The 16,502-nt window shown below is 34.8% G+C and overlaps 1 protein-coding gene across 4 annotated transcripts in view; it reads left to right on the forward strand.

The window, feature by feature from the left end:
- Positions 1-16,502, forward strand: part of LRBA (LPS responsive beige-like anchor protein) — a 762,450-nt gene that overhangs the window by 122,269 nt on the left and 623,679 nt on the right. For all 4 annotated transcript variants that reach the window (XM_044912877.1, XM_044912874.1, XM_044912875.1 and 1 more), the window contains exons 9-13: positions 3,512-3,709; positions 3,919-4,052; positions 6,295-6,403; positions 6,922-7,074; positions 13,478-13,646. In XM_044912877.1, coding sequence (XP_044768812.1) covers positions 3,512-3,709; positions 3,919-4,052; positions 6,295-6,403; positions 6,922-7,074; positions 13,478-13,646 — 763 coding nt within the window. The remainder of the gene's footprint in view (positions 1-3,511; positions 3,710-3,918; positions 4,053-6,294; positions 6,404-6,921; positions 7,075-13,477; positions 13,647-16,502) is intronic.

The raw sequence follows: 16,502 nt of genomic DNA on the forward strand, positions 1-16,502 counted from the left end.
TCCTGGGATCAAGCCCCACATCGGGCTCCCTGCTCCGCAGGAAGCCTGCTTCTCCCTCTCCCACTCCTCCTGCTTGTGTTTCCTCTCTAGCTGTGTCTCTCTCTGTCAAATAAATAAATAAAATCTTAAAAAAAAAATACATACAGCTTACTTCTGGGCTCCAAAGTATATGAAGCAAACACTGACAGAATTGAAAGGAGAAGTATATAGTAACTCAATAATGGTTGGCTATTTCAGAACCATTTCAGTAATGGATATAAGAACCAGAGAGAAGATCCCTAAGGAAACAGGGACCATGAAACAGCAATGTAGACCAATTGGACCTAATAGATACATACAGAACACCCCACTAAACAATGATAGACAACATATTCTTATCAAGCTCATATGGAGCATTCTTCAGGATAGACAACATGTTAGCCCACATAATTAACAAATTTAAGAATACTGAAATCACACCAAATATCTTCTCTTACCACAAGAGAATGAAATCAATAGCAGAAGAAATCTGGAAAATACACAAATTTGTGGAAATGAAACAACAAACTCTTAACAACTAGTGGGTCAAAGAAATCACCAGGAAATTTCTTGAGGCAAATGAAAACAAAACAACATCAAAGCTTATGGGATTTAGTGAAAGCAATACTAAGAGGAACGTTTATAGTGGCAAACAGCTACTTAAAAAAAAGAAAGATCTGAAAATCCACTAACCTAATTTTTCCCTTCAAGGAACTAGAAAAAGAAGAGCAAACTCAACTCAGCTTTGTCAGAGGAAAAGAAGTGATAAAGATTTAGAGCAGAAAATAAATGAAATAGAGACTAGAACAATAGAAAACTCACAAGTTCTTAGCTAGATTATGAAAAAAGAGAAGACTCATAACTAAAAGAAATGAAAGAGGAGGCATTACTACTAATGCCATGAATATAAAAAGAATTATGAGACTACTATGAATGATTTTATGTCAGCAAATTGAATAACCTAGAAGAAATGGATATTCCCAGAAACACAGAATCTACCAAGACTGAAGAAATAAAAACAAATCCGAGCAGACTACAGCTACTAAGGAAATTGAATCAGTAATCAAAAACCTAGGAGTAAGAAAAAGCTGAGTACTACATATGGCTTCCCTAGAGAATTCAAACATTAAAGAATTAACACCACTCCTCAACTCTTTCAAAAAGTGAAGAGGAAGGAACACTTCCAAGCTCATTTTAGGAGGCCAGCATTACCTTGATACCACAGCCAAAGGCAATACAAGGAAAGAAAACTACAGACCAATATCCCTGATTAATATCCATGCAAAAATCCTCAACACAATACTAGCAAATCAAAGTCAAGAGCACACCCAAAGGATCATACTCTATGACCAACAGGGATTTAGTCCTGGAATGGAGGGATGGTTCAACATATGAAAGTCAGTCATTATAATATACATGTTAACGGAGTAAAGGACAGAAACCACACAATCATCTCAGTTGATGCAGAAAAATGGATGAAATTCAACATTCTTTCATAATAAAAACACTCAACAAATTACAAGTAAAGGAAACTACTTCAAAATAATAAGGCTATATATGAAAAGCCCATAGCTGACATTAGATGCAGTAGTGAAAGACTGAAAGCTTTTCCTTTAAGATCAGGAACAAGGCAAGGATTCCCATTCTCAAGCATTTCTGTAGGACATAGTACCAGCTGTCGTAGCCAGAGCAGTTAGTCAAGAATAGGAAAGAAAAGGCATCCCAATTGGAAGGGATGAAGTAAAATTTTATCTGTTCGCAGATGATGTGATCTTACATGTAGAAAACTCTATTTCTCACAAAAAACTGTTAGAACTGATAAAATCAGCAAGCTTGCAGCAGACAAATTTGTCTTCCAACTTAAAATCTTTTGCGTGTCAAAACTTTTGTGTATCAAGGAATTGGGTGAATAGGCAATCTATGAAATGGGAGAAAATACTACAAACCATATATTTGATAAAGGGTTTATATCTAGAATATATAATGAACTCCTACAATTCTACAACAAAAATATGCAAATAACCCGATTAAAAAGTGGGCAAAGGACTGGAATAGATTTCTCCAAAGAAGATAATCAGATTGCGAACAAACATGAAAAGATGTTCAACATCACTAATCATCAGAGAAATGCAAATCAGAACCACAGTAGATACCACCTCATATACCGTTAGGATGGCTATTATAAAAAATGAAACAAAATAACAAGTGTTGGCTAGGGTATGGTGGTTCTTTAAGAAATCAAAAATAGAATTATCATGCAATTGAGCATTCTCACTTATGTGTATAAATGGCAAAGAATTAAAAGCAGGATCTGAAAGAGATATTTTCATACTCAAGTTTATTATAACATTATTCATGATAGCCAAGATAGCCTCATTGTCCATGAATGAATGAATAGATAAAATGTGGTATGTATGTACAATGGAATACTATTCAGCTTTAAAAAGAAGGAAATTCTGACATGCTGCAACATGGTGAGTCTTGACATTATGTTAAATGAAATAAGCAAATAAAAAATATGCTGGGATTCCTATTATATGAATTATAAAAAATAGTCACACTCATAGAATCAGAAAGAATGGTGGTTGCCAGGGGATGCGGAGAAGTAGAAATGAGATGTTGTTCGGGCGCCTGGGTGGCTCAGTTGGTTAAGCAACTGCCTTCGGCTCAGGTCATGATCCTGGAGTCCCGGGATCGAGTCCCACATCGGGCTCCCTGCTCAGCTGGGGGTCTGCTTCTCCCTCTGACCCTTTTCCCTCTCGTGCTCTCTGTCTCTCATTCTCTCTCTCTCAAATAAATAAAATCTTTAAAAAAAAAAAAAAAGAAATGAGATGTTCAATAAATACTGAATTTCAGTTTTGCATGTTGTACAAGTTCTAGAGATTTGTTGTACAGCAATATGCATATAGTTAATACTACTGTACTGTAAACTTATAAATGTTTAAAATGGCAAATTTTATGTAACATGTTAAGCATAATTAAAAAAATCCAGAAAGAAAAAATACAGTGAAAAAAATGATAAAGTACCTGCTGTAGGGCACTAAGGTTTACATTTATTTTTATTTTTATTTATTTTAAATTTATTTATTTGAGAGAGAGAATGAGAGAGAGAGAGAGAGCACATGAGAGGGGGGAGGGTCAGAGGGAGAAGCAGACTCCCTGCTGAGCAGGGAGCCTGATGCGGGACTCGATCTAGGGACTCCCAAGATCATGACCCGAGCCGAAGGCAGTCACCTAACCAACTGAGCCACCCAGGTGCCCAGTTTTACATTTTTTAACGTAAGGTTTTAATGCGAAGTTGAGTTCATTTCCATTATTCTTTAAAGTGAACACAGTGCACTTTAGAAGTAATTTAAACAAACAGAGCTCTTTTTATTTGATATTGTTAGGAAAATGATCAAAGGTATGTTCCTTAAATTTTTATATCTGGTGATTTTTATCTAGATTTTCTTTTTGTGGTATACTATCTTAACTGTTTACTTTTTATTTGTAGGGTACATTTAAATTCAAAGCAGAGAGTGATCTGTTTCTTGCTGAGCATCATAAACTTTTATTGTATGATGGCAAACTCTCTAGTGCCATTGCATTCACCTACAATCCACGTGCTACAGATGCCCAGCTCTGCCTTGAATCATCCCCTAAGGACAATCCTTCAATTTTTGTCCATTCACCGCATGCACTTATGCTCCAGGTACTCGCTATCTATAATCTTTTTTTTTTTTAAGCTTATAATCTTTTACGAATATTTTTCATGGTGAATTTTGATGTGTTATTGAGGTGTATTAGGTATCTTCTATTAAATACATGCAATGTAACATTATATTGTTCTTATTATGCTTTATTTTAATTATTTTGGAAAAGAAATCATTAGAATCTTTACTGTGTCTTCTATTTTATAAGGATGTGAAAGCTGTTTTAACACATTCCATTCAAAGTGCTATGCATTCAATTGGAGGAGTACAAGTGCTGTTTCCACTTTTTGCACAGTTGGATTATAGGCAATATTTATCTGATGAGGTTGACTTGACTATATGGTGAGTGCCTTTATTTTTTTCTTTAATTTGATGTGAGAGTTACTTTCGTTACTGTTGAACTACACAGTATTTTTTTATGCCTTTTAAATTTGTTGTAGGATTAAAAGAAAGAATATAATTTAAAGAAATTTGTGAACTATAAATGTTACTACAAATTCCTATCAATAATGGTAGTATTAATCTAAATTCTTTATCAATAGGAAATATGGAAGCTGTAAAAAAACATAAACTTGTTTTTGAATAAATTTGGAAATAATGATTTAACAAAAATGAATACATTTTTGTCTATCATTCTAATTTAAAAAGATAAGTTATTTTAGATTATTATATGGCAGTGATTTATGGGGATTTAGCTTTTCATTTTTTAATTATTGTATATAACTAAAAACTAAAATTTTTGATGATGTTATTTATATTATAGGTGATTTGGTATTTTTTTACAATTAGATTGTACATTGGACACATTTGTCTCCTCTCTTACAGTATAGATTCTGAAAAAGGTAGAGATATAAGAGGACACAATATAAAACATTGGAGAGGTGTCTAAATGAATTTTTCATGGCTGTATATTCTAGTGAGACTAGTAATTATGTTTAATGTATTATTTGAGTAAATGAGTTTTCCATTCTTCCTTTTTAGAATTCTCTTTTCTGTTTTTATATATAAGTTGAAATCTATCAATGTATGTATTTAATGATGTAATAATTCTTTTGGAATTATTTTTAAGCAACAAAATGATTTTTTAAACTTTATTTATTTTTTTATTTTTAAGTAATCTCTACACCCAACATGGGGCTCAAACTCACAACCCCAAGATCAAGAGTCACACATTCCACTGGCTGAGCCTGCCAGGCACCCCAACTTTTTTTTCCCTAAGGAATGAGCTATCAAATCAAGTGCTTACGACATTTAAAAAAATTAAAATTATCCTTGACATATTGCTACTTTGTAAATTTTTTTGTGTGTCCTGGTTTGAAATCTTTGTAACAGAGCTCAGTTATTTTTTCTTGGTTATCCCTTTTTTTTTTTTAAACTTTTCAAAATCTTTATTGGAATTGCTGACGTTTTATTTTATTTATTTATTTATTTTAAAGATTTTATTTATTTGAGACAGAGAGAATGAGAGAGAGAGAGCATATGAGAGGGGGGGAGGGTCAGAGGGAGAAGCAGGCTCCCTGCCGAGCAGGGAGCCCGATGTGGGACTCGATCCAGGGACTCCAGGATCATGACCTGAGCCGAAGGCAGTCGCCCAACCAACTGAGCCACCCAGGCGCCCCTGGAATTGCTGACATTTTAAAAGCACTTTTGTGGAGGAGGAGGTTGGCTGCCAGTTAGGCTCTCTTTTTTTGTGGAGGTATCTCAGAGCCTTGAGAAAGAGGTAACAGCTGACCTTAGTCCATTCCATTTTCAGTATCTCTAGAAGTTGTGAGGATGGGAACATGACTGTAGCCCCTATTCATTTTTAAAAGTCTTCTCAATTGACTCCTGAGTTATGATTTTCCTGTTGGGATAGGTACAAAATTCTTAAATTAGTGTTTGAGGACTTAAGTTTAGTACAATTTTACTTTCGTATTTTCCCCTTCATGATCTCCATTCAAACCAGGCCAGTCTGGACCCTAATACATTCTGAGTGTTTCTACCCTGGTATGTTTGCTCTATGTATCTTTCCCCTCTTTTCGGCCTCTAGCTCTCTGAAATTGAATATACTTTCTAATCTAAATTATATATATTCTTTAAGGACTTCATATACTTATGTTTTTGGACATTGCTAATTTTTCTCTAGTTCATGCATGTTTCCTCATGTTTTTTCTAAGTAATTCACTTACTAGTAGGTTGGTGATAAAGTATATGGAATAAACAATTGAGTAAGTCCTAATCCTACATTCAGATTCTAGTCCCGAAATAATGTTGGAGGCAATTTTATTAAAACTTCAATTTCTTTAAATAGAGAACTTTTTTTTTTTTTTTTAGATTTTATTTATCTATTTGAGAGAGAGAGAGAGCACAAGAGGGGGAGGGTCAGAGGGAGAAGCAGACTCCCCGCTAAGCAGGGAGCCTGATGCGGGACTCGATCCTGGGACTCCGGGATCATGACCTGAGCCGAGGGCAGTCCCTTAACCAACTGAGCCACTCAGGCATTTTTTTTTTTTTTTTAAGATAAAAAAAGGCTGTATCTAACAACCCCCCCCACCTTAAAAAAAAAATTTTTTTTTTTAGACTATTGCTTGTTTTCTTATTCTAGTTCAACTTTGCTGGCTTTTATCATGGAGTTGTTGAAGAACTCAATTGCTATGCAGGAGCAGATGCTTGCCTGCAAAGGCTTCTTGGTAATAGGATACAGTCTTGAAAAGGTAAAGTATGAAATGCTTTACATTTTTTGTTCTTAATTTTCAGGCCATGGATTTGATCTCCTAAGTGGTTGAGAAATTCTTTCTGCAAGTATGTCTCCTTGGTTACATAAAATTACCAAAATTAAAATAACCTTTTGTTGTTTTACCTTGCCTCTGTTGCTTTATTAGAGAAATACAGCATTGAGTCTCATGGCGTCTTTAACTTTGAGCATAGTTTGCCGGCCAACTTTTTTCTGATATTGATGGCCTTTAATTTACTTACCTTGCCTTGTATTGGTAGTGACCTTTTTTAAAAATTTTTTATTTTTTTAATGGAAAGGGACAGAGTGGGGATGGAGGAGGAGCGAGAAAGAGAGAGAGAATTTTAAGCAGGCTCCACACCCAGTGCAGAGCCGGACACAGGGCTTGATCTCACAACCCTGAGATCATGACCTGCATGAAATAGAGTCAGATGCTTAACTGACTGAGCCATCCAGGGGCCCTGGTAGTGACCTTTGATCTACTTTTTTTTTTTGCAGTCTTCCAAATCCCATGTCAGCAGAGCAGTACTTGAACTTTGTCTTGCATTTTCAAAATATCTGAGTAATCTGCAGAATGGGATGCCCCTACTCAAACAGTTGTGTGATCACATTCTTCTTAACCCAGCTATATGGATTCATACCCCAGCCAAGGTAATATATATATATATATATATATATATATAGATTTTGTTTTTCTATTTTCACCAAGTTTTTGTAGTTGAGAAGAGTGATAAATATGAGGATTTTCTTTTATCCTTTCACATGCTATCATGTAAAATTTCAATGGATTGTGTTTTTTGATAAGCATACTTTTTTTCTTTTTAGGTATATTTGCAAATCAGTGTATCTTTTCTTTCTTTTTTTATAGAGCAGTGTGTTTTTTTAAAATTTTAATTCCAGTATGGTTAAAATACAGTGTTATATTAGTTTCAGGTGTACAATATAGTGATTCAACAATTCTGTGCATTACCCAGTGCTTATCATGACAAGTGCACTCCTTAATCCCCATCACCTATTTCACGCATCCCCTAACCCACCTCCCCTCTGGTAACCATCAGTTTGTTCTCTAGTTAAGATCTGTTGCTTGGTTTCTCTCTCTCTCTCTTTTTTCCCTTTTCTTGTGTTTTCTTTCTCAAATTCCATATGAGTGAAATCATATGGTATTTGTCTTTCTTTGACTTATTTCACTTAGCATTATACTCTCTAGCTCTGTCCATGTCGTTGCAAATGGCAAGATTTCATTCTTTTTTATGGCTGAATAATACTCCATTTTATAGATACACCACATCTTCTTTATTTGTTCATCTATCGAGGGACACTTAGGCTGCCTCCATAATTTGACTGCTGTAAAATAATGCTTCTATAAACATAGATAGGGATACATATATCCCTTTGAATTAGTGTTTTTGTATTTTTTGGGTAAATATTTGTGGATTACTGGATTGTGGGATTCTATTTTTAATTTTTTGAGGAACCTCTGTAGTGTTTTCTGCAGTGGCTGCAGTAGTTTGCATTCCCACTAACAGTGCAAGAGGGTTCTTTTTTCTCCACATTTACTTTCTCCACAAGTTACTTTTTAAACACTTGCTTCTTGTGTTGTTGATTTTAGTCATTTTGACAGGTGTGAGGTGATAACTCACTGAGTTTTGATTTGCAATTCCCTGTTGATGAGTGATGTTGAGCATCTTTTCATGTGTGTTTTGGCCATCTGAATGTCTTCTTTGGAGGAATGTCTTTTCATTTCTTCTGCCCAATTTTAATTGGATTGCTTGTTTTTTGGGGATATTGTATAAGTTCTTTATATATTTGGATACTAACCCTTTATCAGATAGGTCATTTGCAAATATCTTTTTCCATTCAGTAGGTTGCCTTTAGTTTGTTGATTGTTTCCTTTGCTGTGCATAAGCTTTTTATTTTGATTTAGTCCCATTAGTTTAGTTTTGCTTTTGTTTCCCTTGCCTCAGGAGACATCTAGAAAAATGTTGCTATGGCTGATGTCAGAGAAGTTATTGCCTGTGCTCTCTTCTAGGATTTTTATGATCTCAGGTCTCACATTTAGTTCTTTAATCCATTTTGAGTTTATTTTTGTATATGGTGTAAGAAAGCAGTCCAGTTTCATTCTTTTGCATGCTGCTGTCCAGTTTTCCCAGCACCATTCTTTTTTTTTTTTTAAAGAATTTATTTGAGAGAGAGAGAATGAGAGAGAGCAAGCACACGAGAGGGGGGAGGGTCAGAGGGAGAAGCAGACTCCCCGCCGAGCAGGGAGCCCGATGCGGGACTCGATCCAGGGACTCCAGGATCATGACCTGAGCCGAAGGCAGCCGCTTAACCAACTGAGCCACCCAGGCGCCCCCAGCACCATTTGTTGAAGAGACTGTTGGATATTCTTTCCAAGCCATGTCAGTATTAAAAAACAGAGCTATAGTCTTTATTTTCTGTTACATCAAAATTTTATTTGAGAGAGACTTTGATTTACTAAGTATAAATAAAAGTTGGACAGTTCCAATATAAATATGTTTCCTATCAACTGTACCTCTATTCTGTTGCCAGTATGCATACATATCACTGTGTACACATGTATGTATACATATACATGAGTTTAATTCTGCAGGAACAGTTGAAATGTCACCTGGTTTTAAGGCTTGCATGATATACTGGTCTCAATCATTTTAATTCACATGAATTTAAATTATTAAATACAATTATATTTGTACACGACTTGTTTAGTATTGTAACAATAAACCAATTACTTCTAAGTGAATATAAGTGAATTTGTGATAAAGTATATAAATAAAACCTTTGTTAAGTCCTAATGTATTAAATTCCCCTAAGAATATTAATTACGGTAGTGTTCAGGAGAACTTGAAACAGAAATTTTTATTAAATTGCATAATTTTATCTGCTTTATCTGCAGTTTTTGTTAGAGGTTGTATTATTTCATACCTATTAATTTCTTCTCTCCCCTTCTCCCTTTTGATCCAGTGAGAATGTTTATCATTGTTTAGGTTGGAATAACACATACTTATTTTAGTTGTCAGAAAAAAATGCAGACTTTCTTTGCTTTTCTAGAGTCACAGTATCTTATTTTCAGTTGGTCTTTTCAAATGTTAAAGAGAAAAACAGCTGCTGACTCTGATTGCCATTTGGAAATAATCAAAGGAGGCAGCTGGAGGTTGTACCTTTTTATCTCTGGGTTCAAATTTGACCTCTTTTTCTTCTTTGACCCTCAGTCTTATTTCTTTTCAAGGATTGTTTCAAGTTACTTTTTAAACCTTTTACTAGGCACTTTTTTTGTCTTACTAAGCAGCATATTTGTAAGGCTTTGGATCTCTTTTGATGTGGTCTAAAAGCCTCTTAGACTTAGTTGTAGAGGAATATTTTAAAAATTCATTATATCATTTTCTTAGACTCCCGGTATTACTACACTCTATTTCTTACTTTTCCTTGTTAATAATTTTCTTTAATTTTGTTTTTAGAATTTATAATTGATTTGTTAATGTTAAACTTTCCTTGTTTTAAAAATGCTGTTTTCTGTATCCATAAGGGGTTATAAATTGTATTATAAAGATGGTCCTAAGGTGGTTTGTTTTCTGAAGTTTCTTTGTTTGATCTGAGTGTTATACAGTTACAGGGAGGGAGGAAATTTTTAAGAAAAGAAATACAACATGATGCATACAAAATGAGGTTTAGGGTTTTGCAGAGAACCTGTACAGATAGTGAGCATAAAGTTTAAGCTTCATTAGCTTCGTGGTAATTCCACCTGTGGTTACCAAAGTTGAAGATACGTATGAATCAACCTTTGCTTTTGGGAGAGGGTGTTTACTGTGCTGTATAATATCTATGCATTTTCTCAGAGACTTTTTAATGACCTAAAAGGAGAGGCAAAATTTCTTGTATAAAATAGTCCTTCATTTGTGGAGTAACTAACTGCTTTATGATGGGCACTGTGGATGCTGTGGTGAACAAGAGAGATCTAATTCTTGCCCTTATATAATGTCCAATGGGAAAGACGGATATTAACACATACAATTTATATGGTTATTGGATTATATGATGAGTAAATGAGGAAATGTTTATTCATTGTTAGCATATGGATAATCTTGAGGTCACCATTCTCACTCATCTCAATATGTTGATATTAAAGCCTTTTCGTTTTTCTTTTACTACCCTATCATTCTGAATAGACTGACCCAGAACAGAGGTTCTCAATCTTGGCTGTCAATAGAACCTGTTGGGAGAGGTTTTTTTTTTTTTAAATAGAAAACAGAATTCCACACCCTCTACTCCACATTGTGTTTTATTTGGTTTGGGGTAGGGCCCAGGCATCAGCATTTTTAAAACATGTTTTTCCAGTATTCTAATGCACAATCAGGATTGTGGACCATTTGACAAGATCTTGGGAAACCTGTTGTTGTGTGATCTACCATTTTCCCTGTTTGAATTTCTACTTTTGTTCTACCTATCTTACTACTAATCTTCAAAGCCTACTTTAATACCTGTTTTATTAGTCAGGCTTTTTTGAGTACTTTAGCTTATCCTATAATAATTTCTCTGACCTCCAAATTGATAGATTCTAATAAGTCTTTGCTACTCATTTTGCGATTAATTACATATTTTGCAATTAGCTACGTGGAATTAATTACATACATACTTTTTTTTTTTTTTTTTTTTTTTTAAGTGCTCTCCACACCCAGTGTAGGGCTTGAACTTACAACCCCAAGATGAAGAGTTGTATGCTCTACCAACTGAGGCAGCCAGATGTCCCTTTATAAATGTGTTAATTCTAGACTTTTTTTTTAAAAGATTTTATTTATGAGAGAGAGAGAGAGCACAAGTGATGGGGGCAGGAGGAAAGGCAGAGGGAGAGGAAGAAGCAGGCTCTACTGAGGCAGGGCTTAATCCCAGGACCCTCATATCATGACCTAAGCTGAAGGCAGACGTTTAACCGACTGAGCCACCCAGGTGCCCCAATTTTAGACACTTTTTAAAAGAATTTCCTTAAGTAATCTTTATGTTTCAATAGGCATCTTTATTACACTGGTTTTTTACTTAAATTTATGTGTTTTTTTCATCTTTTCAACTGGATTTCAGCTATTGAGGGATAATGTATATGTCATTGTATTTCTATAATACATCACTATGCATAGGTGGAGGTAAATATTTTCTAAATGACTGAAATAGTTAAGAATTTGAACCTTGGTTCAATTTGAATTTGAACCATGTCAAAAAAAGTGTTATATAGCCTCAGTGACAAGTAAACTGGGCCTATCCATTCGAATAATTGAATAATATTAGCTGCATCAACATTATTTTTCAGTGAGACAATGGGATAGTCCACATATATAGTTTTCTAAACTATAATCATCATAAAATTGAACCTCGATTTTAAGTGGTTCAGAATCTGCCACTCTTCACCATTATGGTTACTAATTGATTCTCTGATTCATTTAACCTTGATTGTTTATTTATAGGGCATCTGGAAGATAGGTACCTAATTTTTGCACTCTAAAGAAATTACCAGGTAACACTGACATATCTTGCAGGGTTGAAAGTGAAAATGCCGTCAGTGTCTAGGAAGATAGCATAAGTGTTCCATTTTAAATGATTGGGAATAGGTTGGTCTTTGGTTAAGGGCGAGTATATATGTTCTACCTAAAATTTTTCACCTTATAAAGTATATCTACTAGCAATGAATTGAAAAATTCTTGATTTTAATACAATAGTAGAACAAAAGCAATACTTATTTTGTGCTGTTGGAAGTACTAGATTGTAGCTGTTAGTGAGTTTTAGAGCCGTAATTTCACTGAAATTTTGTACTAATATGAAATGTGTGGTGGTAGAATAGTACCTATAATCTTTTGTTTCTTTTAAGAGCTTATATTTTGAAGTTACTAAGTTCTTATGTGTTTATTGAAATAATTTATTTGGAAATAAGACTAGTAGAATCCTTTTCTTTTTTTTTTTTTTTAAAGATTTTGTCAGAGAGAGAGTGCATGCGAGAGAGAGCATGTACACAAGCAGGGGGAGTGGCAGGCAGAGGGAGAAGCAGGCTCCCTGCCAAGCAAGGGGCCCAATGCGGGACTCGATCCCTCATGACCTGAGCTGAAGGCAGATGCTTAACCAACTGAGCCACCCAGGTGTCCCAGTAGAATCGTTTTCTAATTAGAGGATAATACTGATAAACATTTTGAGAGATTGTAATCTTATGATTATAATCTTTCTATCAATGAGCTATTATAACAGAATTCTGTTTTTCTAATATTTCTTAAGGTAGGCTTTACACTTTTTTATTCCTTTTGGCTTCTGTTTTCCCTTTCGAGTTATTCCTATTTTTTCTTTCTTTTTTCTTTTTTTGTTATTTTAGCTTCTACTTTTCTGCAAAATGAAGAAAATTTCCAGCTTTTTAAAGCAACTATGCATAGTATAATTAGTAAGCTTACTGTAAAGAAGTTATATATGCTCATGAATAATTGCTGATTGCTTAATAGGAATTAAAGTTATTTCCATGGAACAGTGCTGTAAAAATTTTATATATTAGGGGATGTTTCCTTTATAATGTTACTGTAAAAGTAGCATTTACTTGGTTTAGTTTTATAAGTAATGTGTGTGCTTTTGTGTGTGTGCGTGCGTGCGTGCGTGCATGCATGTGTGTGTGTATGCGTGTGCGCATGCCAGTGAGTATGTGTTATCTGTTAGCATGGATGTTACCATCAAACTCAGTATATTACTTTTTTTTTTTAAAGATTTTATTTATTTATTTGAGAGAGAGAGAGAAAGAGAGAGAGAGCAAGAGAGCACAGGAGAGAGGGGAGAGTCAGAGGGAGAAGCACACTCCCTGCTGAGCAGGGAGCCTGATGCAGCACTTGATCCTGGTACTCCAGGATCATGACCTGAGCCGAAGGCAGTCACTTAACCAATGAGCCACCCAGGCGCCCAGCATCTTACTTTTTGGAATAAGTATGATCCAAGTAAAACAGCCTGAGAGTATTCCTGGCACCAGTGGTAAAATGCTAGGCTGCTTCTTTGATGTAAGTTCTTCATTTTGATTCTCTAGGTTCAGTTGACACTCTATACTTACCTATCCACGGAATTCATTGGTACAGTCAACATATATAATGCCATTCGGAGAGTTGGAACAGTGCTTCTCATCATGCATACACTGAAGTATTACTACTGGGCAGTGAATCCTCAGGATCGAAGCGGTATCACCCCTAAAGGATTAGGTATGTTATCCCTGTTTATATATTTTGTCATAGATTTTTTTTTATTTTCTTTGTTTTAACCACTGATATATTATTCTTGAAGTTTTTCTGAATATCATCATGGCAAAATTTTATTTTAATCTTATTGATAATTTTAATAGTTTGTCTTGAATTGAGGTTGCCAGAAGTTAATAACTTGCTACTTTTATGGAAGAATGCTACTTCTGCCGGTATAAGTTGTTTGCAGAGCAAATATGATACAATTAAGGCACTGAAAATGAGAAGTTCTATATTAGCGTATGGTATTGATCCTGAAGCTAATTATCATAATGAGAATTATTGAAAAACCATGTTTTTTGGGAAATAGAGATTTCTTGAGGAAGTAGGGGATGTATTTACTTCTAATAAATAATATAATGAAGTTACAAAATTTCAGTAATTATTTTCCTGTATAATCAGGAAATTACTGGAGAGAGAATATTCATTCATCATGTCAAATTTATGGAAGGCATCAAAATAAAAATCATGACAAATGGTGGGTCTTTTGGTTTAAGTGCAACCTGCTTCAAATTGGCTATTGTTGTAAAAGGGAGTTAATCAGCTCATATAAACTGGCATTTTCAGTTGAACTTAGTGCAAGGCTTCAGAATATGCCCCTTGAACCCAGTTTGTCTCTTCATTTCCCAGTTCTTCTGTGTTGGCTCTTTTCATGTATTCTCTCCCTTGTAGTGCCAAGCAGCCACCCTACCTTCACATCCTTAAAGCTGTAAGTCTAGCAAAAAAGTGTCTGCCTGTATGGAACATTTCCAGCTAAAGTCTCTTTGTCGCTCATTGGCTCTGATTGCATCATGTGCACAGTCTTATGTGGCAGATATTTTTCTGATTGCCCATACATGGGCATGGAAGGCTTTCGCACTTCTGAAATACATGGTCTGAGAGTGAGGATGGGTTCAGTACCTTGATAAAAATTGAAGACTGCTATTTGAAATCAGGAAATAGATCTGGAGAGACATTGTATTTAAATGCTTTGGCTATTCAGTGATTTTCAAACACAGGTTTCATATTAATACAGTGTTTCTTTATCCCTTTCAAAATCTGCTTATTCTCAGAGAATATGCTATGTATAATTCAAAAAGATATGAGCACACATAGAAGTTGTATGATCTGTTTCAGGTGGTAGTTTTGTGGCAGAGAACTAGGTCATAATTTCCTCATGACTATTTGATGATACTGTAGCTGTATCATGTACTGTCCTGGGTATTAGTTTTGTATTCTGGCATTGATTTTATAACTGATTAGTGACCTTGGGAAAGTCTCATACTTGAAGTGAGAGAGCTGGACAAAGTTTGTGATTCTATTGTAATTTTGTAATCGATTCTTTGTCTAGGAATTGTCATGTGGAACAAATTTTAAGCAATTTTCTTCCTATTTTAATTGATCTATTTAAGGTCATGGTGGTCTTGTGCTTTGGTGGTCTAAGAACTAGCTATAAATAGTGATTAGTGGAGGGAAAATTGCAGAAAATATGAAGCAAACAGGTACCTAACTTCAGGATCTTACAACAATGGGTATTTGGTTTCAGAAGCTTTCTACTTGGGGATTATTTGTTTGAGACATGAAAATTGTCTTTAATGTGAGCCATGTGTGACCAGGGACTTTTTTAAGAAGGGGAGGAGATGGCAGAGGTAGTCAACATAATGTTTCCTTTCTAAATGAACCAAATGATGTTGAGGTGTACTTTAAAAAAAATTTTTATTAGCTTATACAAGAGTAATGGAAGCTTTTTTGTTTTTTAACTAAATTCATATTTAAGTTTGGATTTTCCTTTGTAAACTGTTACTGTACTAACATTCTCAGAGTCTTTCAAAACAAAATATAAGTGCATATTATTATTGAATACAAATTTTATTACCTCATTTTTATATTTTGGAATTCATCTAACCTTTATCAAAAATAAACTCCTTCATTGTAGTTTCAAAGTAACCCATTTTGTACATTTGGAGCACTGTATATACTATTGTATGTGAGACTGAATGTCTTTCTAGAGGCATAAAACTCTTTAAATTGAAGAATAATTGACAGTTATTAGTATCAACATAGTGATTTGATATTTATATACATTATGAAATGGTCACCTCAATAAGTCTAGTTACCATCTGTCAACATGCAAAGTTGTTGCAATATTATTGACTATATATTCCTTACATTGTACATTAAATCCCTGTGACTTATTATTTTATAATGGGAAAATTGTACCTCTTGACCTCTTCACCTATTTTGTGCATCCTCCCATTTTCTTCCTTCCTCCCCTATGGCAACTCTCCGTTTGTTTTCTGTATTTGTGAATCTGTTTCTCTTTTGCTTTGTTTGTTTTGTTTTTCACATTCCACGAACAAGTGAAATCATGTACTATTTGTCTTTTGCTGTCTGACTTACTTCACTTAGCATCATACTCTTTAGGCCCATCCATGTTGTCACAGTGAGAAGTTTTCACTCTTTTTTTATGGCTGAATAGTATTCCTCTGTGCGTGCGTGTGTGTGTGTGTGTACACACACATACATACACCACATCTTTATCGATGTATCTGTCGATAGACATTTAGGTTACTTCCGTATCTTCACTATGGTAAATAATGCTCTGCTTAACATGGGGATGCATATATATATATATTTTAAAAGATTTTATTTATTTATTTGAGAGAGAGAGCATGAGCAGGGGGAAGAAACAGAGGGAGAGGGAGAAACAGACTCCCTGGTGAGCAGGGAGCCCGATGCGGGACTCGATCCCAAGACCCTGAGATCATGACCTGAGCCGAAGGCAGATGCTTAACCGACTGAGCCACCCAGGTGTCCCTGCATATATGTTTTTGAATTAAT

This window comes from Neomonachus schauinslandi, chromosome 2 (genome assembly GCF_002201575.2).
Source record: "Neomonachus schauinslandi chromosome 2, ASM220157v2, whole genome shotgun sequence".
NCBI classification, from domain to species: domain Eukaryota; kingdom Metazoa; phylum Chordata; class Mammalia; order Carnivora; family Phocidae; genus Neomonachus; species Neomonachus schauinslandi.